This window comes from Serinus canaria, chromosome 6, assembly GCF_022539315.1.
Source record: "Serinus canaria isolate serCan28SL12 chromosome 6, serCan2020, whole genome shotgun sequence".
NCBI lineage: Eukaryota > Metazoa > Chordata > Aves > Passeriformes > Fringillidae > Serinus > Serinus canaria.
In genome coordinates this window covers 5392814-5418700 of record NC_066320.1, presented here as the reverse complement: position 1 = coordinate 5418700, position 25887 = coordinate 5392814, and the positions used below count along the sequence as shown (strand labels likewise).

General features: G+C 41.0%; 3 protein-coding genes across 3 annotated transcripts in view; 2 read left to right on the top strand and 1 right to left on the bottom strand.

Moving 5' to 3' along the window:
• REEP3 (receptor accessory protein 3) overlaps positions 1–10058 on the top strand; it is a 36814-nt gene extending 26756 nt beyond the window's left edge. Inside the window, exons 6-8 of the mRNA XM_009087568.4 lie at positions 2685–2832; positions 5256–5407; positions 6151–10058. Of these exons, the coding sequence (XP_009085816.1) occupies positions 2685–2832; positions 5256–5407; positions 6151–6207 (357 nt within the window). The 3' untranslated portion in view covers positions 6208–10058. The remainder of the gene's footprint in view (positions 1–2684; positions 2833–5255; positions 5408–6150) is intronic.
• A 922-nt stretch (positions 10059–10980) lies between these two features.
• Positions 10981–18503, top strand: LOC115485546 (uncharacterized). Its single transcript, XM_030241232.2, has 2 exons — positions 10981–11413; positions 16135–18503. Exons 1-2 carry the CDS (start codon positions 11107–11109, stop codon positions 16512–16514), a joined length of 687 nt encoding a protein of 228 aa, XP_030097092.2. The 5' UTR covers positions 10981–11106; the 3' UTR covers positions 16515–18503.
• TFAM (transcription factor A, mitochondrial) lies at positions 17747–25446 on the bottom strand. Its single transcript, XM_030241407.2, has 6 exons — positions 25146–25446; positions 23957–24027; positions 22011–22160; positions 20537–20632; positions 19657–19713; positions 17747–18668 (listed from the first exon to the last, which is right to left on the bottom strand). The coding sequence occupies exons 1-6, from the start codon at positions 25426–25428 to the stop codon at positions 18450–18452; spliced, it is 876 nt and encodes a 291-aa protein (XP_030097267.2). The 5' UTR covers positions 25429–25446; the 3' UTR covers positions 17747–18449.
• Between the last annotated feature and the right edge of the window lie 441 nt (positions 25447–25887).

The following is a 25887-nucleotide window of genomic DNA, read 5'->3' as shown; positions in this document are numbered from 1 at the left end:
TTCAGTCTATGCAGTGGAGTTCAAGTAGAAACCAATCTTGATTTGACTAGACTGGATGTTCCCAGGGGTGGGATAGAGATTGGGGGCCCTGTAGGGAGTAGCTGCATAGGATGGGTATAATGGGTGATGGGGACTGTCCAGCACAGCAGTGGTTGTGCAGCTCCCATTCCTACTGTGACTCCCAGGCATGTGTGCTGCATCTTTATTTGTGTATATATCCTTTCAAACTTCTCAATGTTTTCTGTGTGTAACTTGAGTAAAACTTTCCATCTTGGCAAGTAGTTTTGGAATGAAGGGCCCATTGTATAAATCCCTTACGTCCTCCCTGAATGAGGCAGTGCTCCACTGGAGCTCCAGCTCAACCGTGCAGTTTGGTTAGGGGCACAATGTTTTTTTATGGCACATACTTGACTTCTTTTCCTCCTTTGAAAAACAAAATTCTGTATCCAAAAGCTGCACTGGAAAATAGGGCTGAATGTTCCTTGCTTGGATCTAGTCCTCTATCTACAGTGGAATAAGAAATATAGGCTTGTAATGTGAATTCTTGGTATGTTAGTTGTTATAATCTTAATTGCATTATTCTATACAATATCCAAATGTCTTTTTGTAGTATATCACATGATGAATGAATTTGCTGGGCAGCTGTTAAACAAGTGTGTCTTTCTATACTTGTGCTGCTGGCAAAAACCAGCTTCTGTCAGTATTTTAAGTAGATTCTGTTTCACAATTCTCACTCTTGGTGAGTGGAATTGTGCTGAATTTGTTTGAATTCTGCTGAGAACCGACTAGGTCCATTTTACATATTCACCAGTGTTCAGTGACTGAGACTTGAGTCCTGTTCAACCTCTTTAAGCATTGGACACAGTCTGATGAACAATCTTGTATGTTATAGCAGAGTAATATATTTACTGTAAGATGTTGCTTGTCAAAAGAAGCGGTTCTTTCTGCAATTCTCTTCTCCATATCCTAGCAGCTGATAAAGTTCTCAGGCATAGCTGATTCCTGATGTAGTTTATTTGAAATGCTTTTCAGTGCAAGCAGTGGAGTAGTGGAAGGGCAGGATTTTTCCTGCCTTAGGAGGGACTTTAGGAGACCTGCCTCAAATGAGCCATTTTGGGGAATAAATTTGACTTTGGGATTTTTACAGTCTTTAATACAGACACTGTGCAGTGTTCATAGAGCATTTTAACTCAAAGGCAAGCTGCACGTTACTTTGTGAGAACTGAGTCATCCTACAAGCATGTTGGAAGAGACAGAATAATTTAAGGCTTCTACTTCTCTCACAAGAAACCTTTTCTTTGTTATTGATTGGTGACAATGTATGAATGATTGGGTAAGAATTAGAATAGGTTTGTCATGCTTGAGTAGAATACTGTCCACTGTCTTAATTTTATATGCTGTACTAATAACTAGTCATTAGAAAATGAATACTAGCTTTCAGCCAATTTTCCCCCTGCACTTTGGTACCCACACAAACTTAAGGAGCTTTAATTCAACTGTCTCTTTGCTTTACGTGGCTATTTTTAATGTGGACTAATTCAGTGTGCTGGTCTACCAATTGCAAAAACAGTTGTTGTCATGAGAGTGGGAACAAATGGCTGTGGCCAGCAGTGCCAGAATTGCCTTCTGCTGGTGCTGTTGCAGAGAAAGGTGTGTGGAATTGTACCCAGGTTTCTGCTCCTGCTAGCTAACATGCTGTTCAAATTAAGAATTTTACTTAAAAGCTTCATTTGTAAGAATGAAACAAAGTCTTTAACACTTGCTTGAAGTGGAATTCATGCACAGGCGTGTCAACCTTTCCCTGAAATGGTTATTTTTTGCCTTATGCCAGAGATGGAAGAATTAAATGTTATTTTAACATGACTTTGAGTACTTGTTCTCATGGTCTTATTCTTTTAGTTGCTTATGCAATAAATTAATCTTTAATGCTTTAATAATAACATCATCTGATGTAAGATGAAAGAGCTTTTTTTCCAACAGGGAAACTTCCATATGTTCCGTATGGAAAAAAGGGGAAGACAACTGGAGAAGGAATACTTAATGTTCATATGTGATTAACTATTCTCCTGTGCAGCATTAGATTTTGTGTTGGTATTATGTCAGTAAATCTGTATTAGTGAGAGGACCTGCTAGCCTGGAGTCCAGGCAGGAACTCTTTGGTTTGTGGTTTCAAGTTTCTGTCAACTGGAGCTGCTTTTATAGTGCTGCCAGTTTCTCAGTTATTTGAGTTAATGTTACAGAGTGTATTTTTAACATTTTTCTCCTTAACCTTATTCAAATTTGTGGAGGATAAAATATAAAGTAGCAGAAAACTATCTTCAACCATACTCTTTAAAGTGGAAGTGTTACTGTCATGCTACCTTGAACTGCGTGTTTGAAGTGAACATTTCTGATGTGTGTTTCTTTTAAACACTTACCCTCAGTCTTTATTTGCTCAGATGAAAGAAATGAAATGCAGCATTTGTAATTAAGCTCCCAGCTTGTGTAACTTTGTCATCTGGGAGCAATGCACAGTTAAGCGTGGGTAAAAGCAATACCTAAATCAAGTGTAAAGCAACTGCATGTGTATGTTCAGTAGGTTTTGTTGTGCAGCAAGGAAGCATGGGCTTAAACATCTTAACCCAAGCTGAGCAGCAAAGTTAAACCTCTGCCTGGTTTCCAAAGATACTGTTGTTGTATTTCAGAGCCAAGGTGCAATAACTGAGAAACTGAGAAGTTTCAGCATGCATGATTTGACTACTATACAAGGAGATGAGCCTGTTGGACAGAGACCTTATCAGACATTGCCAGAAGCTAAAAAGAAAACCAGAGCCTCTACAAGTGAATCTTCAGGTATGTATCTTTTTTCTTCCCTACCTAAAAGAACAATTCACCCAAAGCAAAAGTGCAATAACAGAAATACATTGCCCCCATTTCTAAATGGAAAAGGCCTCAAAGAATTCCAGTACATTTAAACAGAGTACATTCAAGCAAAGTAAATTATGACAGTTAAGAAATCCTTCCTGAATTACTTTCTTCTCACAGCCAGTCAGTAATCATACTGTATTCATTACTCCTGTCCTTGCCAATTGGCAACAAGAATTTATTACCGAAGTAAAACTTAATTGGAAGTCAAACGTTATGTGATTAAGTGGAGTTTCTGTGACAAATGTACAAGAAGTTAAATGTGAAAACATATGGAAGCTTAGTAAATAGAAGAGAAAATTAATAGAAATTAATTTACCAGGCTTCTAGTAATAGATCAAAATGTAAAATTGTTTATGGTGATAGGAATAATAAAGGCATCAAGTTTTCATAGTGTACTGATGCCCATCAGCCCTTAGAAGATGGTGTGTGACCTTTTTTTTCAGAAAGACTATTGTTTCATTGTTATATTACATGTACTGTTATTGTCATCATCACTTTGCTCTTGAGCTTGTCATGCTTGAAGGAAGGTTTTGCTGGAAGTCTGGTAATTACACCTTTTTAAATGGCAAGGCTAAAATGTCAAGGAGCTGATATTTCCCACAAAATAAGTAGATCTGGGCTATTTATTTTCACCTAAGCCTGTCATTCCTTCATATCCCTCTGTTTTGGGGAGGAGTAGTGTGTGTGGCATCCAAGGGATTCCATGGATAATGTGATAGCCCATGATGTTTGTAAGGAATAGATGGCCAGCTGAAGGGACCTGAGCTGAATTGTACATTGTTTCCAGAGGGTATCCTGTGCAGGGCAGTGTGAGCTGGAGCTTCTGGCTGGAGAGAAAGCCAAGAATTCATGAAGAGCTGCACTAGAGATGATGTCATTGCAGCTGTTGTGCAGGGTCTGTTCCTCAGTAAGAGAGCATTACTTACCTGTCTAAAATAGCTTGAAAATGCTCTGAATTTAATTTTTTTTAAGAAGTGCTTCAGTTTATACTATATAAATAATCACTGATTGTGAGATTCAATTTCAAATGTCAAAAAGCTTTCTTACAGTTAGTTGAATTTAATTAATTGTTTCTGCTCCTGGTCGGATATCTAGCATACACCTCCCATGTTTTCTTTGAATTTTCTGCAGCATTAGGAACTTTAAAAAGATCAAAAGTACACATAGATTTAGGAATGCTATGTAGCAATATTCTGCTGTGCTTAGCAGGATCTTATTTTTTGTGGTCTGAGCTGGGAGTTCTCTGCAAATTGGTAGAAAAGGCCTAATTTGTAGGATGTGGATCATAGGATGGTGCTGGGCTGGCAGTGAAAAAGGGAATGCTGTGAGGGGATGCTGATGTATCACGTTTTTCAAACAGAGATAAGAAGTATTGGTGTCACTACAAACACTGCTAGTCTGAAACAGAGAAACCGATGTGATTGAAATCTTTTGTGTTGAAAAGGATGAATTGAAACTGTACTGGAAGAAGAGATGTGTTGCCTCTAAAATGGCAGAAGAGAAGGACTGAATGTCTGCTTCAAGTAGTGTGGAATAGATTATGTGACTCTAATTTCTAGGGAAAAAACTTAAGAAAAATTAGCTAAGCCTAAATAAAACATTGGCTTAAGATGAAATGTACACAGGTCATTAATAAAGTTTGGTTTGGAGTCCAAAAGGTGTTCCTGAGTGCTACAGCCTGTAGATTCTGGGATAAAAGGAGAGTTTGGTGGAGGAAGGAAGCAGAGTGGATTTGGGAGCTTTGTGATAGGTCTTTGATGGGGATTTGGGGCTGTTGGACCCCAAGGAGCTTTTCAGGGTGTGTTTTTAAGCAGTTTGTGCCCTCTAGTGAGAGTCTTAGGTAATAATCTTGGTCCTGGTTTTGCAGGATGTTAACAACCCTTAACAGTACTTGGGTGTGCTACCGATCTGAAAGGAGCTTTGGTATTAAAAATGCAGGAGGATGAGAGTATGCAGAAGGATCTATGAATGAGAGTCATGGAATGGTTTGTGTTAGAAGAGACCTTTAAAGGTTTATGTAAGTGTGACCTCCCTCTCACGTGGATTGTGTCCAAAAATCTTGAGTACTACTTAAAATGACCGCTAAGGTTTTTACAGTTCAGTGTAAAGCAGAAGATGTCAGCAGACTTGTGGTTTCAGTTTTGACAACTGAAGAATCACTGCATTTCATACCTGTGGAACCAAGTGGCAGGATTGGAAGTACCAAACTTGTGGCAGAGTCGATGTTTCTGTTTTGAAATAAGCAGATCATTTAAAAGGATAACTCACATGTGGTAAAGATGAAAATCACGGCTTTCTTAGAAATCAAAAAGTTACAGCTACTTTTTTTTTTTTTTTTTTAAACAAAGGTTACAAAGCTCCACTGGAAAAAAATCCTGGAGATGATAAAACAGATGAAGAGATGGAGGGGACACATTCAGAGGATGAAATGTTTGCTCAGAGAGGCCTTCGAAGAACTCAGAGTATGAAATCTGTGAAAACTATTAAAGGCCGTAAAGAGGCAAGTGTAATCCTGGTTAATTGAGTTTTTTCTTCAGTGTATATTGGCATTTTTCATAGTGCAGAAATTGATTTTTGTTTTTAATCCTGGAGAAGTTGTCAGCAATAACTGGGTTCTAGAATGCTAAATGGGGAAGGAAGTATGTGATAACAATATCTAGGTTTGGAGCTTTTGTAGTTTGGAGTGTTTAGGGGAAATAGATGAATGAAGTAAACTAAGCAAGGGAGAGAAGATGAAACAGACTCTGTGCTTGCAATGCTAATTCTGACACCATCGAGCTTTCAGGAACTTTTCACCATGGAAAGGTTATGGATAGCAGTATTACCATTTGCATGTTGTGCACACTTAAACATCTCCTGTTTAATAGATAAAGAACAGTCAGGATTTTTTAGTTCCCATAGACACATGGCCTGACTCTCTGATCTATGAAGAGAAGATCCTGGTTAGCATTCAATGCACTTTGTATGTGCATGCATCACAGAATTTAAAGATACTTCTGGATAAATCTCTGTGGAGTATCATAGAAGCTTTTGGGTCATTGCAGGAAAACAGATGATACTTATTCTTCTTGCCCAATTCTGTTGAAACTTTATCTCATTTAGTCGTAGGTAGATTCTCTTAGTGAAACTGGAGTGTCCAAAGCACATTGAAAGACATTTGCAAAATAAGGTTAGTGGGCAGAGTAATCATATTTCTGCTTGGTGTGACTCAACTCTTTGTTATAATTTTATTTTTCCCCTCAGATACGATATGGATCACTGAAATACAGAGTAAAGAAGAGACCTGCTGTATACTTTTAAGTGTACTGCACAATGCCTGCAAGAGAAACTGCTGTACTATAATAATTTGAATTCAAGTGTTAAAGATCTGTGTACAATTCCTAAAATGGGTCTGTATGAACAGATATGGTAGGGCTTGTTTTTTGTGAACCCAAGTGATCAGATAAAGTATTACTCTGTTTTTCTATAGTTGTTTAGATTTAAATCTGGACAAATTACAGCATGAATTTCAGCACTCCTTAAATAGGAGTTAAATGAGGAATAGGAAATACTCTTTGCCAGAGGTATTGAACAGATTGAAATTATTGCAACTCCAGTTAAATTAGCAGAAGATTCAAGTATCTAGAGCTTGTGAGAATTGAACCATTGTGTCCCCAAGTTTACATTGAAAGATAGATATACTTGAAATATTTTTCTGAACTACAGTTCCTGAAAAGGCCTTTGTGTAATTTTTAAATGTACAGTTTAAAGGACAGTGGATGACGGTGGGAAAGAAAAAGGAAAGGTGAGGTAGGTAGGATACAACCTTAACATCATCATCTTGCATCATATTGCCAAGCTTAGCAAACTGGGGGTACATATAGCACTTTATGCAAAACTGTATAGTTTTGCACACTCTTAATGATTTACAACTGCACATGTCATTTTAGTGACTTGCTAGATAGGTTAGAGTTACATTTTGAATGCCAGCAATTCTTGTATTTTATGATCTTTTTAAAATTTATCTTGATTCCTTAAGTACACTTAGGATGCTGTACATATTTGCTACTAACAATATTATCAGGTGCCTTTCTATGTATTATAGGGCTGTGTGGGTTTTGTCTGTGTGTGTTTTTTTGGGGGGGTTTGCGGGGTTTTTGTTTGTAGGGTTGTTTTGTTTGTGTCTGTCTTCCTCCATCTAAAGAGATGTAACATGATTTAAATCAGTTTTTGGTTAAAATTGTGGTAAGTAAATCTTGTAGCAATTCCAGTGATACGCCTCAGGGATCTGATCAGCCCATGAGCTGTGTGTTAAAGTCATGCTGCCATAAAGGTATGTATGATAGCTTAGTCAGGCCCTGGTTTAGTTTTGCTCTACATTGCTTTAAGAACAAATATATTTATATATATATGTACTTCAGGACGTGTATGAGTGTATATTTCATACCATATGTGAATTCTAAAATGGCCTGTGTAGTACTTTCTTTTATTACTGAAGTTATTACTAAAATATTTGCATATAAATAGCTTCTTCTAAAAGTCTAGTTGGTTTAGTCAGTCATTTTATAACCTAGAATCTCATGGCATATCTGCACAGAGATTAATTTTGAAATGTCTTTCAACACAGTAACTTGTCAAAATTACTTTTTTAGGTCACCTTTGGTACTATTTTCTGCCGTTCTGAGAATTAGGCTGACTTTAGTTTGCTGTGTGACTTTATTTCTACTGTGGATTCAGGGAGAAACCACCTACCTACCCACCTTTTGCAGGTAGTATTTTATTATGTATCTTTGGAACAGACCTTGTTACTTCCCTCAGAGAGGAAATGGCCTGGATTCTTCTTATCCTGGGATCTCTGACTTCAATCCTTAGGCCTTTCCCCAGGTATTGACAGTCATCTGCAAGTCTCCAGCAGAGATTTTAAATATTTCCTGAGGCTTGGGCCTGCTGCAGTTCTTTTTTCTGTTACAGCCATAGCGATTCACTGCTGGTCTGCAGCACAGACTGGCATTCAAAGTAGTCTTCTGCACACTTCAGCCAGGGTTTGAGTTCTGTGGGCACAAATGCAGCTGGTCTGTGTTGGTGTTGTTCCTCCCTGGCTGTGGGAAGTGTCTGCAAGCCCTGTGCAAAGCTGTGCTCAAATACAACAGCATTTCAGCATCTCTGAGGAACCTCAGTGCTTTAGGGAGAAGTCCCAGCAGGCCAATGTGATTAAAAGGCTAAAACCTGTAATACTTAACTCAGAAATACAGATACCAGAAGACAGGAAGGCTGCTCTCTCCCAGATGAGTACAGTGCAAAAATCCCATCCCCTAACCAAAACTGTACCTTGTCATCCAGCTTTTCTAAGGAGCTGTGGGCAAGGAGTGATCACAAAAGCAACCTCCCCTGGAGTGTGGGACTTCTGCCCCAGGAATGTTTGTGCTTCTCCTCTGTTTCCCTGAGGCATGTCTGTGTATAAGTCACTAAGGAACCCTAAGCTCTTGTATTTGCATCTCACCCCTCTCTGAACACTAGACTAACCTGGGCCTGGGATGGAATCTCTAACTCTTACTGTAGAGTTGAGCACTTGCTGACACATTTTGTTGTAACTAATCATGCCTGTTTTACCAGCAAGCATAGCAAAAAAAGGATCATCTTTGTACAAATCATAATCCTGCAAGTAGCAGAGTAAGCCATTTTTTCAGAATTACAGTTCCTATTACAGGTTCATGTAGATCCTGTTTTGGGGGTTGTGTTTTTAACACATTTCTAGGGCTAGAGATCATTGAAGTGTTTCAGGCTCTACCACACTCCTGTCAGGAAGTTGCTCTGTGTGTCTCTATGTACCTGAGGCTGTAACTTCTGGCAGACTTAACTTGCTAACTCAGTAGTGATAAAGGCTAAATAAATCCTCCTCTTCCTGGAACTTGCATGGAATTAGGAAAGCTGGCAGTGTTATTCATATTCATTACTATTTGCATATAAATGTATTTCTGTTCTTCCAGGTCTTACATGATCAAACCTTCAATGCTTTCCTAGCTGTTTTCTTCAGTCTAATAGCCAACTATAAAAATATTTACTTGTCAGTCTGATTTTGATCTATGAATTCATCCTCAAACTGGTTCACTGGATTATCTTCATTTTTTCTTCTTAGTGTTCATTGTTAGGTGATGCTTGTCAGGGCACAATGGCATGATTAGCTTTCATCCCAGTGAAACATAGTTCTCTCTCCTTGTGGAGTTTAGTTTACTTTGGTTTTGAAACACTACAATCTTCTAACTTTGGTTATAGGGAATTTTCAAACTTTTTTTGCCTTAGCAACTGCAGAAGTCATCTGTCTAGCTCTTGCCAGGAAACTTCTTGAAAAAAATGTTAAAAGTCGGTGTTTAATATTCTTTGTGGATTTGGAATGTAAAATGTACTTGAAGTCAAATTATCTAATCTTCTGAACAAAGTGTTTCCTGAGAACTGACTGCCACCAACAGGATTGCTAATTTGACTGTAGTCAAACAAAGACTTGGGGTTTAAAAGTGCTTTAAAAGAGAATATGTATTTCTGTTTAAATCATATCAAGGTTTCAAGCCTTTCTAAAATATATCTGAACTGACTCAGCTTTCTTAGCAAGAGCCTACTGTACTTGTTAAAATAGCCAGTCTGAGATGAGGATTAAATTGGTGGCCTCAGCTGCAAATGAGTTTAGGCTGGACTTCGATTGCAATGTGATTGCCAATATTGCTAATTCCTTTGGTGTGTGAAAGTACCTGAATAATGTCCACCATACATTTTGCAAACCATAATGAATTTTTAAATAGAAGATTACTTGGTAAAAGAGAATGGTGAAGAAAATGCTGGACACGTTCAATGTGCTGTTCATGAAAAAAATGTGTTTTATTTTTGGTGTTGCTTTTATTAATGGGAAGTTGGTATTTTTAAGTACTTTTTCTACAAAACTGTATGTTCAAAGGCAATACTTTAACATTTTTCAAGAACTTGTATTTTTAAATGCTACAAACCAGAGAATATACATTTGGACTGAAGATAGTAGCTTTAAAAAAATGCAATGTAAGCTTTAATTTTTATATTGTAATAATAACTTGCTGTCAGCTTGTTTACATATTTGTAGGATGGAAACTTTGTTATGCATTGACTTATCTTGATGCTATCTTTAATAAATGCTGCTTTGAGCAAGATGCAGTGGATATTTTATTACCTGAATTACTATTAACAAACTAGTCACTGTGTAATCTGTATTCTGTTACTTATTGTAATGGTTCAAGCACCAAAAACAACCTAGCTGAACTTTGGAGAGACTTGAAAAACTCTTTTAAGTGTGACTAAACTGCCCTTGAGGTTCTGCCATGAAGTCTGAAGCTAATTTAGGCTGAAATGAAATGGACCCTGCTAAAGGCAACTTGAACATGCTATAGTGTCACCTGGTTTGATTCGATGTATGGTTCAGAGTAAATGAAAATTGAGATGTTCAGTGTCCCAAAAGAGTGTAACTTCCTGGGGAACTGCTGGACATCAAACTGATTTTTTTTTTTTTTATTCCTTAGTCAGAATTCTTCTGGTAATCCAGAGGAGGAGATGCATAGATGAGTTTGGCCCTATCCTTTTTCAAACCTCCTTTTGTGTCATTTGTTAACACCCCTAGCAAAACCCAAGCAAAAACCTCAGTAACCACATTTTCTAGGCCTTGTTTGCAAGGCTTCCTGGCTTACTTCCTCAAATAAAAGAATTTCTTGATATGGGTAATTGAGGAAGAAGATTTAAAAAACAGTAGCAATAAATAGTTTTTAAGCATTATGAAAATCCATCCCAGAAGCGCAGACTGACTCTTAAGGGACCTTGCAGTGCTTCAGTTTCTGATGTCAGAAAAGTTCATGCAGTACAAGCACCCTGCCAAGAAATTGTGGAAGTCAGAAAGCAATGCTGACTCTTTTTCCTTTATTTCTTCTCCTGATGTTTAGCAGGTAGTGGGAGCACTCCTGAATGTGGGCTAAAAGCTGCCTTCCTGCTTTTTAAGGTGACGCTGGTAAGACCCTCTCAGGGAATAATCTGATTATTCAAAACTAGTGCTGGTATATATATCTTAGGTTAAAATGTTAAATATTCAGCAGCAGCAATGGTGACATCTGTTTGGGAGGGGTGTTTTTTGGTTTTTGGTTTTTTGGTTTTGGGTTTTTTCTGAGACATTGTGTATTTTCCCCACTAGTATGGGAAATCAAATGGTGGAATATGAGGGGGAAATCTAATACACATTGTAAAATCAATAGACTTCCAAAATTATTTTCCTCCTTTCTGTACATGTATTCAGGAAAAGAATGGGAGCCTGTCTTTTGTCTGCCTGCCTTTGCCAAAGTTCAGCAACAGATTGTTCTGTTTGCATTAGGAAAGGAATTACGAGAGCAGCTCGAGCAGAGACTACAAGGAATTCAAGATGTAGGATTTCACTGCTGTCTGCTGATGTACAGTGACTGCATGGATGGGGAAGCTAAGAAACTGTTTAGAAAGTTCATTTTTTCCAGGCTGAAACAGTTCCAAGGTAAGCAGCACTTTGACCCTCACTAGCTTTTCCAGTGTACCACACTCATTGTGGCACTCACTGCTTCCTCAGGGTGCTGCACCACCCCAGCCAATCTTCCTACTAATTTTAATAAAAATGAACGAAGAACACAGAGGGAAAGTCATCCTACCTTACTGCCTTCAACAATAGAATTTCTTTGTATGACTGAGGAAAGAGAGACTTCTTAAAAAAGCCCCAAAACAAATCTGAAACCCTGTATAAAGTTAGTGTGCTTGTAAACAAGTGTTATGCTGGTAGAAATGCAGCCATAACCATGTGTGTTAGTCTTGAAGGAACTGTACCAACAGCCACTCACTGTGCTTTTGTCAAACCCATTTTTACCAGGTTTAATTAATGATGGCTCATGTCTCTATTCTTGCTAACTTGAAGGGAGTTTCTTGTGCTGTTCATAGGATATGGAGCTTTTAGGTGTTACTCTGCAAGCCCCTGTGTGAAGAGAGCATTTATAGTAGTTCAAATTGATCAGTCAATTGGCAGGACAATCTCCTGGCCTTTGGAGAAGGCTACTGACCAGAATAAAACTTTGGTAGACGCCTGCAATTATCTAGTCTTTCTTGATGAAAAACAATGCTTCTTTTAAAATCAGGGTCATGAAAGAAGGAAAGCTGCTCCCTTGTTCAAACCAAGATAGAACAACAGCCAAGCTGTTCTGCTCTTCTCTGGGGTGTCTCTTGCAGCTCCCCTTTGAGTGCCAGTTTGCTGGAGAGATATGGCTGTATCCCCATGGTCCTGCCTGGACCAACCTCTCTTGGCAGCCCCTTCTCTCCTTGGCAACGTTTTTGTTGGCAAGCTATAGTTAATTCTGAAGAATATTTAACAGGCTCCCTTTGTGCAAATAAAGTCAATAGCTGCATTCTTTTAAAAGTTATATTCTTCACGTGTCACTGTATCAGACTTGCTAAAACACAAACATGCAGCCACTAAGCAGCAAAAGTACCAGTTTGTAAAAGCAATCTTTTCTCTTGTTCTGCCCTGCAAGGGCTGCTTCTGTAGAGTTCATTTCCTTTATTTTGTTGATGGAGATTAAACTTAATGGAACTTGAATATTCTCAGTTCTTTCTGGTTTTGCAGGGAGTGTTCTCAAAAAAACTCCAGAGTGGTTCTTATGTAGTGCTTCAGGAAGTAATCACTGTACAAGCTGTCTGTGTGCCTTGCCCCATTGGGAAATAGTGTTTTTAATCTACTCTCAGTTAATTTTCTTCTCTTTGATGATTTGTGATTGTGCTGCCTCAGTTTAGAGTTTGGATGAGGTAGAAAATATATTTTATAAAGAAACCTATAATTTATTTGTAACTTTTCTTTTATTATAAATGCATGTGCACAATAAGATACTGAAATATCAATGAGTAGCCCATAACTAGTTCTGAGCATTTTTATGAACCAAAACATTTTGCTTTCTGGTTCTCATTCCCTTTCTGGTTCTCTGGAAGAGTTCAACATGTGTGTGGTGAGGGAAGGCACCAGGGATCACTTATTGCTCAGAAAGCACAGCATTAACTCTCTAAGTACTGCAGTAGTGAATGTGCATTGTACTTCTTAGTGAAGAAATTTTAATATCTGCTCATTGAAATAACTGTGCTGGTTCAGTGGTGAAATAGCTATGCTTTTCACAGGTCCTTGTTTTAATAGCCCAGGGTAAGCTGTCTTGCCAAAGCTTGGGAACTGGGGTGCAGGGAATGATGCTTACTTTGTGGAACAATTTTAATTTATTACAATGAAATGTCCAGGAGGAGACATGTTAGAATCTCTTATGGAGGAAAGAATATGACAAGTGTTGGCTTACCTATCAAACTTTGAATAAAACTTTAATGGGATATAAAACAAGAAGTGGGAAATAAGAGAATAATTTTGATAGTTTTTATTGGGGGAAGGGCATACTTTTATTAAGAATTTTTTTAATAGTGGTACCTAATTGAACAAGAAGCCTACCAATTAAGCCTTGCATCATCCCTGTTTTTTGCTGGAATGGTCATTAGAAATATCACATTTGGCCCTTTGTCAGATAAACTGGGCAGGAAACCAGTGTTTATCTAAGGTGAGATTGTTAAAAGGTTTTTCTTAAGTATTCTACAAGGAAAACATCTCTTTCTTGCATGCCCCTGGGTCACCCTACTCCAACACTGCTCGTGGGTCCCTTGCTCTGTCAATGACCGGTGTGAGCATTTTACTGGGAGTGGAGCAGCACTCAAACTGGTTAGTGTCAGTGTCTGAGCAGACAGAGGCCATGGAGTATTAGTGGGAGGTGAAAAAAACTGATTTTGCCATGGCTGTCTCTATTGGAGCATAGTGTTCCAAACATTACCTAACAATATTGTTCAAATAAAAAATATTTTGCCTTTTTTTCAGGGGGTAGGGGAGACCACTTTACCTAAGCATCTTCAGAAGTGGGTGTTTTGTTTTCCAGCTGCATTTGCAAATGCTGTCTCAAGGAATTGCCAGGAGTCTTCTTCTTCCTCCTCCTTTCTTTTTAAGTGGTTTACATGCATTATAATGATAAGAAAAAATATGCAGTAATAAAGTTACTTTTTCTTGTCATAGTTTGAGTGAGTGGCAAAAATGAGGATGACATTTTTTTTAATGGGTTTGTGAACCAAGCAAGATTAAAACTATATTGTGCAAGAAGAAGGGTTGTTAAATGAAGCAGAAAGTCAGGGTTACCCAAAAGACAAGCTTGTGTTTCTGAGTGCTGTTACAGCTGTGGTGGCCAGCTGTGTGCCAGCTGCCCAAGAAAACTTGATTACAAATCTGCTTAGGGAAGGAAGGAAGGCCTGCCAGAGGCTGCGAGCTGGAGCATCTGCCAGTAGCACTGCCTCTTGCCAAGGCAGGGTTTCAGCACTCCAGAACTTCTGGAAGTCATCCTAGAGGGATTTTAGAGTTTCTTTCCATGAGATTCATACAAAGGGAAATAAGTGGGAGCACTTGAAATTACCTTTTTAGCATGTTCTGCTATGGATCTGCTTGCTTTTGAAGTTCCTTGTGCCTATTCCTAGTGCTGGGTGCTCCTGTTTGGGATTCCTACACTGGCACTATCATAATAATGATTATAAACTCCTTCAGTACGTAAGGAGTTAAGTGCTAGCTTTGTCTGGCCTGTTATCTTAGAGAATGTTCTTTAAAAAGCAAAAGTTACACCCCTCATATGTTCCTGATGACTGGTTAAAGCTGCAGAAGAAGTAAAAGAATGAGTGTTGTAGGTTGCCTGCACATTAATACAAGGAATGTCTGGCATACAGCACAGATTGAACAAAGCTCTTCTGATTTAGTTTTTTTTAGGTAGATCTGCTCTTGAAAGAAGTTCTGTTAAAGACTACACTAAAAAACCCACCTCTCTTCCTGTAGTCAGGGAATTCAAAGCTTGAGGGCATCATAAAGAAGCTCTGCATTATCTATTTTCCACTATGGTGTTCTGTTTCTGATGAAGTAGAATTACTTCCCCAAATAGTAAAGATACTGGGATCCTTCTAAGTAATGAAAGCTAAATTTGGTTGTAGGATGTATATCTCTGTTAAGAGTGCCAGAGAAAATAAATGTTCAGTTCAAAATATTCCATTCCTTATTTTATGGCTCATATAAAAGCTGCAGCAGGGGGAAATAGTTGACAAATATTCACCTCTGGGGAATGGAAGTGTGATAAAAAAGGCAATGAATGAAGCCACACAAGCACTGTGCTTGTGAGCACAGTGTTCCAGGCTGCAAGAGGAGCGTGGCTGCCACACGCTTGCTTGCCCAGCTCATGTGAGCAGTCGGAGGAGCAAGTTCAACAAGAGCTGCTTGTGCTGCTCCCTATTCATACCCTTCCAGCCCTCTGTGGAAACAATTGCACTCACCTCTAGGATTCAAGATGCAGAGAACATGATGGTAGATGCAGCAGAGGAGGGAAGCAGGGAGTTTATGTGATTTACATGTGGCAAGAGGAAGGTGCAGCCCAACATTGGCTTTTACTTGTACAGTCTGTTTGATGGGTAACTGTTTGCAGTCCAGCCATGAGAGTTAAAAATCAGCCACTTCATAAATGCTAGGAGGAAAGTGAGTATTCCAAATATGCTGTGCACAATTTAAATGGTGCTGGAAGAAATGGCTGCCTTAGGAATGTTCTTTTGTCCTGACACTTTCTTCTTTGTGAGATATAGCTGCTTGGACTGTGGACTTTGTTGAAGCTGTGTGAAAGTGATTGTGCTGGAAATCAGGTTTTACAGGGTAGAGGGAAGGTCAGCAAATGTATTCTTTCCTGGCACACCGCTCTGTCTGAACTGCAGATGGAATTGTTGCAGTCTAACAATGGACTCTGCCACCTTGAGAATGTGAAGATGCTCTATAGATTGTTGAGCAGGAACATGTGGATCACTAGTGTGGTTTGTCTGGTTTACAGACTGCAAAGGGGCTGTGAAGACCAGAAATAGCTTTTTGCTGTGGAACTTTTTCTTTGGGAGTAGTTGCTGCACGTTAGCTGCTGCTAGAGTTAGAGTGCCAGAGGGCAAGCACACAGGGAGTTTGATGGAGTTCAGTGAGTTTGTGTTATGTGTTGAGCATAGAATGGGCTCTAAAAGGAAGAGGCCATGCTGGAATTACCTTTCCTTTAGCAGCCTTTAAAGTGTAAAGCCAACAATGAAACAATTCCTCTTCCTTTCCTGCGGATCACATTCTGTCTCCAAGAGCTCTTCCCTGAACTGCTCCCACAGGAACGTGGCTCGGCCGGAAAAGCGCTTGGCTTTGTCTGGGCACCGTCCGCGCTCATCAGAACCACCACACGGTGACGCTGTCGAGTCGCAAAAGAAGGACACGCACCGAGCCCGACCCCCGGGCAGAGCCAAGCTGGAAACGTCCCTGCTCTCAGATCAGCTGTGTCAGGTCAAAAAGATTTCCCCAATCCTCCCCTTCCAAGAGCACACCCTTCTTCGCACCACACTCAAAGAGCAACACAATCTCCTTTGCCCTAACGAAGCTCTTCGCTCTCACAGAGTCTGGCCTCAACCTTGAAAACATCTGGCAAAACCAGAGCTCAGTGAGGAAGCTGAGAAAGCTCTTGCTGCCTGCAACTTCAGTTGCACCCATCGGTTAACTACATCACACCTTGCTATCAGCACTTTCCTTCTCAGCTCTAGGTACCATCCTAAGCCTTCAGTATCCCACAGTCAGGACCCAAACAGAATGCTCACACACTAAAGGTCCTCGGACAAAAAAGTCAGCAGAAGCACCTGGGTCTGATGGCACACTTCTCATCCAGCAGAGGCCAGGACTTGGCCAAATAAAATATCCTACAAGCAAGCTTATTCATGTCAGTTGTGCACATTTTCTTAAAATAATACATTTCTTGCAGATAATCACACAAGGTTATGTGAAAGTTTCTAAGCAGCCAGTTTGGTGTGAAACAGCTGGCTGTAGTGTCTCAGTCATCTATTTTTAGGTAAATAATACTTATGGTATTAAGTCACATAATGCCCAGGTTGCATCTTGTAAGTCAGCTCTGGCTGAGGCCTGAGCATCAGCACATCTGCGCCACTTGGTTTGTTCAGCCTGGAAAACTGGAGATTGAAGGGGAGATCTCATTGAGGTCTCCAATATCCTCTTGAGGGGCATTGGAGGGGCAGGTACTGATCTCTTCACTCTCATGACCAGTAACAAGGCCCAGGGGACTGGCTGGAGCTGTGTCAGGCAGGATTAGGTGTTAGGTATCAGAAGGTTCTTACCCCAAAGGCTGGTCAGGCACTGAACAGGCTCCCCAGGCAGTGGTCACAGTACCAAACCTGTCAGTATTCAAGAACTGTTTGGACAACACTGAGGCACAGGGGCAATTCTTGGTGTGTCCTCTACAGGGCCAGGAGTTGGACTTTGTGATCGTGATGGGTCCTTCAACTCAGGATATTGTGATTCTCTGTGCACTGAATGATTATCTCCAGCTGGTTTGCACTGGCAGTCAGAGCTTGTCTATAATTGCTTCCAATTTATTTCTGCAGTCAACCCCAGGGCATTGACAGACTGATCAATCACAAAGGGTTTGAGGAAAATGCCCCTTGTTAGGTGACAGTGTCCAAGGCCAGGTTGGATGGGGCCCTGAGCAACCTGATGTAGTGAGTGGCATCCCTTCCTCTGGGAGAGATGTGGGAACCATCTGATCTTGAAGGACCCTTTCAACCCAAGCCTTTCTGGAATTCCATGAATATTTTGTGGGTCACTCAGAACAGATGAGCTCCACCCAACACTGAAAAAGTTGGCCTGCATTCTAAAAATAGATTCCTCAAAATACCTATGAGACTTTAAGATGGTGAAACCCCAGGAAAGAAACCAAACACCTTTTCAAAATACCTGTATTTATTACACAAGTCCAAAGAGTTCACATACTTCTTTTCCTTCTAGGTCGTCCCAAATGTGACAAGGGCAAGACAAAAATGTGTGTATGTATCCAAACAAAAGCACAAAATCAAATACAAATCAAAGTCCAATAAAGGTATGTTCATACAAAACTCACATGGTCTTTAAATGCAACAGAAGTGGCATACACAGATTAACAGGTACAAAAAGACAGATGCATAAAACAAAAGCTAGCTTTATGTTTCTTGTGCCTGATGAAATGTAGAACATCTCACTAGCAGTAACAGGGAGGGAATACAACACAGCAGTGTTAATTCAGATTGCAGCTTTGATTTACACAATTTAGATGGTAACATTGCAGAATATCCTTTCTTTCATAAAGAAAAAGTATTTTTTATTTTTCATTAAAAAATACCTTATAAAAGCTGGATCTTCTCAACCGTTACTGGAGAGCACTGCTGCTGTCAGTCGGTATTAGTATTCACAGCTTGATTAATCAATTGCTATTCTACAGTTCAGGCTACACCTGCAGTGATTATTTCAGTCAGTTCTGAGAGACAGTAACTCCTCTCTTACCTGATCACCTTTCCAAAGGGCCCTTCATGGCCATTCCACATTTCAGTGCTAATGCTGACTGCAGCATTAACACAGCAAGACAGAAATAAGACAACCAAAGGGGATTTTTTTATTCTTCGGATTTTTTTAATTTTGCCTTTTTTCCACTTGAGGACGCTTTGGCTTTGGCTGTTTCAGTTTGCTTTGCAGTTTCAGCAGGTTTCTTTTTTAAACTCTGCCTTTTGGAACGCACCAGGTCTTCACGTCCCAGCTCGATCATTTTTGCTTCCCATGATTTAATTTCATTCTCATACCGAACCTTATCATCCTGAGCAAGCTGCAAGTATGGCTGAAAGGAAAATAAGGTATCAAGAAGTTACACAAGGGGCTTTTTCTGGAAAACTTCCACACACAAAGGTGACTTAGAACAACACCTGTGCAGTGAACAGCCCAGGCATTTGCTTTCTACCCCAGCTAATTGAAAAAAATGACCAAAAAAATCAAACTTGCAGAAAAATACAAAGCTTTAGCACTAAATTGCAGTTATGTCAGCAGCTGGCCATTCCCAAAGAGGAAATTTATTCACTACTACTACTAACAGTTAAGGCTTTTTTATTTGAGCACTAGTTTGAGATAGCTGGATGAAGTGAGGCATAGGAATAGAAATTGCTGTGGAATTATTTGAAATTATTTTTTTACAGTAAGAACTTGAACCTTGGCTATGTCCTAAGTACACATTAAAAGCCACCTGGAAGGAGGGCATTCAGAAGGAATGACAGCAGGGTACAGAATGCCTGAAAGTGTCAAGGTTTAGTTTAGATTTCAGTACAGCACCCCTCCCCTTTTGATTTGCTCAGGTTTATAATTCAATACCCTAAAAAAGCTGGCAAAAAATTATCCCCCAGACAACCAAAGTTAATAAACTACCCTATGCACATCACTTGTGGATTTCTGTTACTTTCCCTTGTAACAAGTCTTTCCATAAGCAGCAAATTCTTATGCTGGTGTTTAAAGATATTATGGATGATTATAAAAAAATCAAATTGTTGCATATTATTCCACCTTCTTTTCTAGATGTTACTTAGCATCCACTTTAAGGCATACCAAACTTCCATCCTATCCCACTGACTCACATTTCAACAACACTGTCAATTAAATGGTCACTACTGGAATAAAGGCAATGACAATCTTTTTCAAGATGCATGAAGATCTTGGAGTATTTTCCTCAGTATTATAATTTGAGCAACTGAGTTAAAGATTTTGTATGAATTTATCAATTTTGACTCAAGTTTTTAATTCTGATGAGATCAGAGCCTCATTCAAATCCTCTGACATACCTGCTTTTGGGATGCAGACATTTTTTGCCATGTATCAAATAGTTTCTTCAGCTTTGCCTAGAGGATACAGAACATGCATGAGAGTTATTTTAGGAGTAGACTGATTTCAGAGGGCTACAGATGAATACTACATGAAAGTCAAGCATAAACCAATGCAAAAAAAGCACAAAAGCTTGCTCCCCTTATTTACCCTTTTAATCTAAGTAAGTAATAAACTATATGGTTCAAATCAAGCTTCTGGGCATCAACTGAGCCACATTCACAGTGCAGGCCTCAGCTGACTGGAGAAACCTGCCTTGTACATGGAAAACTGAGGAACAAACTGTCCACCATCCTGACTTGTGACTAAATGTGTAGGCTAAGGAACACATGAGGCACACAGGGTGGTTCTCCAGCACCTCAAGTGCTATAATCCACCAGTGTAACTTAAACCACCCCAAAGCACAGTTCAGTGCAGAACTTGTGAGTTTGCTGAGGAACTCTTGAATTTCCATAACATGAGCTGAACTATAGGAGATACAATAAACGGCTACTGCCAGAACAGGAGCACACCATCACAGCTCTTTGAAAAACTGTATTTCTACATCAAAACAAAGGGAAGAATCATTATCTCCTTACAAAAGGAACAGATAAAAGTCTGTGATGCTGAGGTGGAAAAAACAGCACAAATGTTTTAAGTCTGTATACCCACACAGCATTTTTTTTATACAGGCCATGCTAGCAGTATAGCCAGACGGTCACAGCTTAAAAAAAATAACCTCAGCAATGCAGCATCCAGACAGTGAACTACTGAACAGTATCTCTGAAAATGATAGAATCTAAAGTAGATTTTTCTGAATACAATGGATATATTTTAGAAAAAGAATCTTTCCTGGCTTACCACAGCTGAATTTCCCTCACTTTGTTGAAAATTTTCTGACACGAAGATGTTAAAGCCACTACGAGCTCTTTTGGGTTTTCCAAGCAGATTCAATTCCTTTAAAAACAACAAGAGAAGTTATTCCTTCTACCAAGCATGCATTTGTTCCAAAACTAAACTCAGTATTTATCTTTATATTTTATGTAAAAATCAAATACACATTCTTTCTTTGGTGACTTATTCTGTAAACTGGACTGTATGTCAAGATGCTCTTAGTGCTTTTCAAGACTAATGTTGAACTACAAAAAGCTAACAACTTGAGTTTTCACAAGAAAAAGCATTTAAAACTGATTCTTACTTCAGTTAAGTCTTCCAGAAACCAGAGTGCTACTAAATTCAATTCTGTAAGGAAGTCATGATGACAGCTTTTCTATTATTCTTCAGTAAGAATCAGTAAGGCTTCAGTTTCTGGTGTGAAATACTGCCTGCCTGCAGAGAAGAGGGCACACACTTATCTGTGGGAGGTGAGAAGGTGGAAGAGAACTGCGTTTCTGTTATCAGAATGCTTTGCCTAAAGGGATGATGGCTAGAGAATGAAATTACAGCAAGTTATAGGTGCAATTACACTTCCTGTTTTCTCCAGTCCTGACATTCCCACTGGAGCCTAGATGCTCTAAGTTAACAACTGCTTAGGTGTTAACATATGCCAACTGAATACCTTGTGGTGCCATCCTCTAAAAAGGATCAGTGGAATCATTAAGATTACAAACTCCTTTCAAGTAGGGGTCTTTTAAACCAAACTTGTTTTGCTTTTGCCAATTAGGGCAATGTCACAGTTTAATTCACAAAAATAAATAAGCAATATGTAACCCCTTTGGTCTTTCCAGACAAACCATAATATTGTACTGTTACAGGTGGTTCTGTCTCTAAGGATTTATACATAAACCAGCCAAAAAGGAATAGGGAAGATGGTGCCTATGAATATGCTAGTAAAGGACACAAACAGATGTCACAGCAGCAGCCACACAGTGGCAGAGCCCAAAAAAGCAAGAAAAAAAAAGGCTACTTCAAACATCTGCTACCTTGTAGGGCCTAATGAGGTAACAGATACAAGGTCTTTGTGAAAAGCCATTTCTGGATGTCTTCCCACCTGAAGAAAGTGTTGCTGGTCCAAATGTCTTTTAGTGCCTATCCTTTCTCTGGTAGCTCTAGAAATAGGGAGAAAAAAAGCATAGAGAAGCTACCTCTAAGCACAAAGATCCATGCTAGTTCTGTGCTCTTCAAGCATGGCAAAGCCACTAAACTAGCTGCTAACACCAGTAATTATTTTAGTCAGTGGCAATCTGCGGGGGGGTGGGGGGTGTATGTTGTCTCTTTTTTTCAATTCTGAGTTGCTTTTGTATATCTAAAACATGCTTCAATTCTGCTTTGTATACTAGACAAACAGACTTCAGGCTCCTTGAGAGAAAAGAAACCTGAATTTCAAAATACTTACTCTTTTTGCCCTGATTGATCTTCTCCTTGCCAGTTGTTTTCTCTTTTCCTCTTTCAGAGCCGCAGCCTGGGCTGGAGTCAGTTGTGCTTTATAAGCAGCCAGCTGCTCCCCGTATCTTTTCCAGTCTGTTTTTCTTGCTTCCTCATAAACCTATGGCACAAACCACCACCAGCCTTAAAGTTAAGCTAGATGCTTTCAGTCAGAAGCACTTGATCCTTAGACAAGCTAACACTTCTAACCTATGAATAGAAAAATTACAGACTGAAAAACTTACACGATAATATCAGATTTTCATCTGTTTGATTCCCTGTTCCACATTTCAGAGAAGGGAAAGGTACACAGAGTGAGAAATCCAAAAGAGATGTGAGAGCACCTCGACTCTACTAAATATCTCCATTAGAAAATGGAATTTAGTTCCTAACTGCCTCTAATTGCTGACTGCAGTAAGGAAGAATAATCATTGCTTTGCTATAAATGGCATTTAAATCCATCAGCAAGTCCTAGATTTTCTTTAGGTTATTCCTTGAAACTGCCACTCAGAGAAACTTCACTACTTATGACTTCATTTGATGACTCTTAAAGAAATTTACACGAAGCAAAAGAAGCTGGTGCTTTCATCAAAATTAACTGAGGTTTCACCTACTTATACAGGAGAGCAGAATAACTTTACAAAACTTGCATTGTACACATCATGCAATACTGCCCTTCAAAAAGAAGAAAGAATTGGTTTGCAGCCCCACAGCCACATGGAGCAAGAGCTGTGTCATTTCTCTGGCAACAGATTAGAAGTATTAAAGCCAAGGTCATGCACAAGTGCAAGTACAAGAAGCAAAGTATCCTCCTGTACTGTGTCTGCACAGCCAGATTCTGATGGCCAGGGGGGTACAGGGATGGCTCCTATGAGAAGCCTGATGGAGCCAAGGCCAGCCAGCTCCAAGTGGCACCTGCTGCTGGCCATCAGCGATGGTGGTGGCACCTCAGGGGTAACAGAGTTGGGGAGGCAAAAAAGAAAACTGCACAACTTCAGCCAGAGAAAGGAGGCAGACCACGTCAGACAAACACTTCTACTGATCCTAAGGCCAGGGAAGAGGAGGCAGGAGATGCTCCAGGCACCAGAGCTGAGGATCCCTGTCAGCCTGGAGTGCAGCCCATGGTGAGGCAGCTGTACTCCTGCAGCCCAAGGGGGAGCAGAGATCACCTGCAGCCCATGGAAGAGACCCCACTGGAGGAGAGGGGTGCCCAAAGGGGAAGGTGAAGCCTGGTCCTGAAGGACACATGCTGGAGCAGTTCCTGAAGAACTGCAAGCCCATGGGAAAGACTCACTGTGAGCAGTTCATGGAGTCCCCTGAGGAAGGGAGCCCAAATTCTCTGACTGAACAGGAAAGAGCAGCTGAGGTCAGCCCAACACATGATGGACTGACCTCAGCCCCCATTCCCTGTGCTCCTGCACTGCTGTCAGGAGGAAGCAGAGAAACTGGGAGTGATGCTGAGCCTGGGAAGAGGGGAGAGCAGGGGGAAAGGTGTCTTTGGATATGAGTTTTTATTTCTCATTATCTTACTCTGATTTCCCCAAGTGAAGTTTGTTCTGCCCTGACATTAGCTGGTGAGGGATCTTTCCCTGCTTTATTCAGACCCACGTTCGTTTTGCTGTGTCTTCTCTCCCCTGCCCAGCTCAGGAGAGCAGCTGAGAGTGGCTTTGGTGGGCACCTGGCATTCAGCCAGGGTCACCTCCCCACACCTCCCCTGAGTTATTCAAAGCTCCCAATTCTCCCAACTGTTTTGATGTCTGAACCTTTGTACACAGGTGTTTTTTCAAGCCCTTTAAAAACAAATCAACCAACAAAAAAACCCCATCAGATTAAACAAAAAAACCACAAGACACCAAACCAAATAAAACCTCACCACCTGTAGAGTTCAAAGTGCTCAGGGAAAGGATGGAACCTTACCTGTTTCTGTGATGCTGGTAACTCCTTCCATGCACCTGCCAGCTTTTTAATCAGTTCTGTGTTGCTGGCTTCTGTAGGTTAAAAGAGAAAGGCCGGAAATAAAGATCAACATTGTATCTTTAGTAAGCTTCTTCAACTTTTCCCAAGGAAAGCTGTCACAGGTATCATATCTCTGTACAAATGCATTTTTATGTTTTGTAAAACTAACTCACTGTGGCAGTTAAAGGGCACTGTAATATCTGGGGGATGGGGAAGAGTCAGTGCTCACCTGAACACATCATGCAGTAATAAACTGAAGCACCATTTCAAGGCAGCTATTGTTACTCCACAACAATTTCACATTTTTTGCCTTTTCAGCTGGATCCTTTTCTGTACAATGCAAGATAGTCTGAATTTGGAGGTGGGAGCAGGGAAGAAACCAAAGGTAAAATTTCCAGTTCTATATGAAAGTGTGGAACTCTTGAACTGGTGAGCTAGACAGGGTATCAAATGGTTTTCCCTACTTAAATCTTCCACAGGATTTGCCCAATATGACCATAGTTCTTTAAACTTTTTAACCTTCAACAGTATTTCAAAACCAGCTTATCTTTCTATTCTGCAGTTCCCTGGCAAGAGTCACTGCATTGCCTGTAAGTGAAGTTTTTGATAGTAAATCAAACATATTCACAGGAAGCCATTTTCCTCTAAATACACTTACTTTTTCTCCCATATACAGTGATGCAATCCAGTACCTGCAATTGTTCAAATACTAAGCCTCAAAATAAAATCACACGTAGCTCATAACAGCAAAAATGTACTTCAAATGTATAGAGTCCAAAAATAATTGAGCATCATAAATCACTGCTCACATGTATTATCTAGGCGAGGTATTCCACCGAGCATTTTTAAAGTTACATACTCATGTTCATTGTTTTGACTTAGGAGGCACGGAAGGCCAAGCAGGCACGTGCAGGCAACGAGCATGAGCGTGCTGGATTCACTTGGGGAGTGGCGCGGATAAACAGACAGGCTGGGTCCCTGAGATCCACCACGACTTTAGGTGGTCCCCAAAGCTCGGCTTTACAAAGGGACAGCCGCTCCGGCTGCTCCGGGGGGCGAAGGCCATGGCCCCGCTCCGGGGGGCGGCGGCAGCGAAGCCCCGGCTCCCAACAGCGCCAAGCGCGGGCCCGCCTCCCCTCCAAGCTCGTACCTGGGTTTTTTTCCCTGAAGGCCAGGCGGTTGTCCATCACGAAACGAAAATAGGCGGTGAGGGGCCGCTTCGGGCGCTGATTCGAGCTGGTCCCCCGCGACAGGCAGCGCTCCGCCGCGCCACCGGCCCTGCACAGAACGGGACCGTCGAGGAGGGTCCCGGTGCCCCGCTCGCGCAGCCCCGCTCCCGTCCCGCACCGCAGGAGCCGCCGCCCGCCCGCGGCTGTGACCAGGCCGAGGCCCAGGCCCGCGGCCCGGCCCAGCAAGGCCGCTGCCGCCGCCATGCCGGCCCGCCGCGCATGCGCGCCAGAGCGCGCGGCACCCTGGGACGGCGGCGCCGGCGTGAGGGGCGGGGCCGGGGCGGCCCCCGCGCGGTGACACCGGCCCAAGGTGACACCGGCACAAGGTCACCCCTCCACGAGATGACACCGGCCCAAGGTGACACCGGCACAAGGTCACCCCTCCACGAGATGACACCGGCACAGGGTGACCCCGCGGCCCTGAAGGTTCCGCAGCGCGGGCGGGCGGGTCCGTGGTGTGGGCCCGCAGGAGCACAAGCGGGCAGAACGGTAATAGAGATCAGAACGCAACTCGGCACCAAGTGACTGATTCTGTTGATGAGCTGGGGCCAAAACCAAACCCCACGGCCTCACTGTTCATTCGCAATGGCGAGCTGTTGAGCACAGCTGTGTCTGAAACAGCAGGAGCCTCTGTGCCGACCGGTTCTGTGGGAAAAGGAAGAT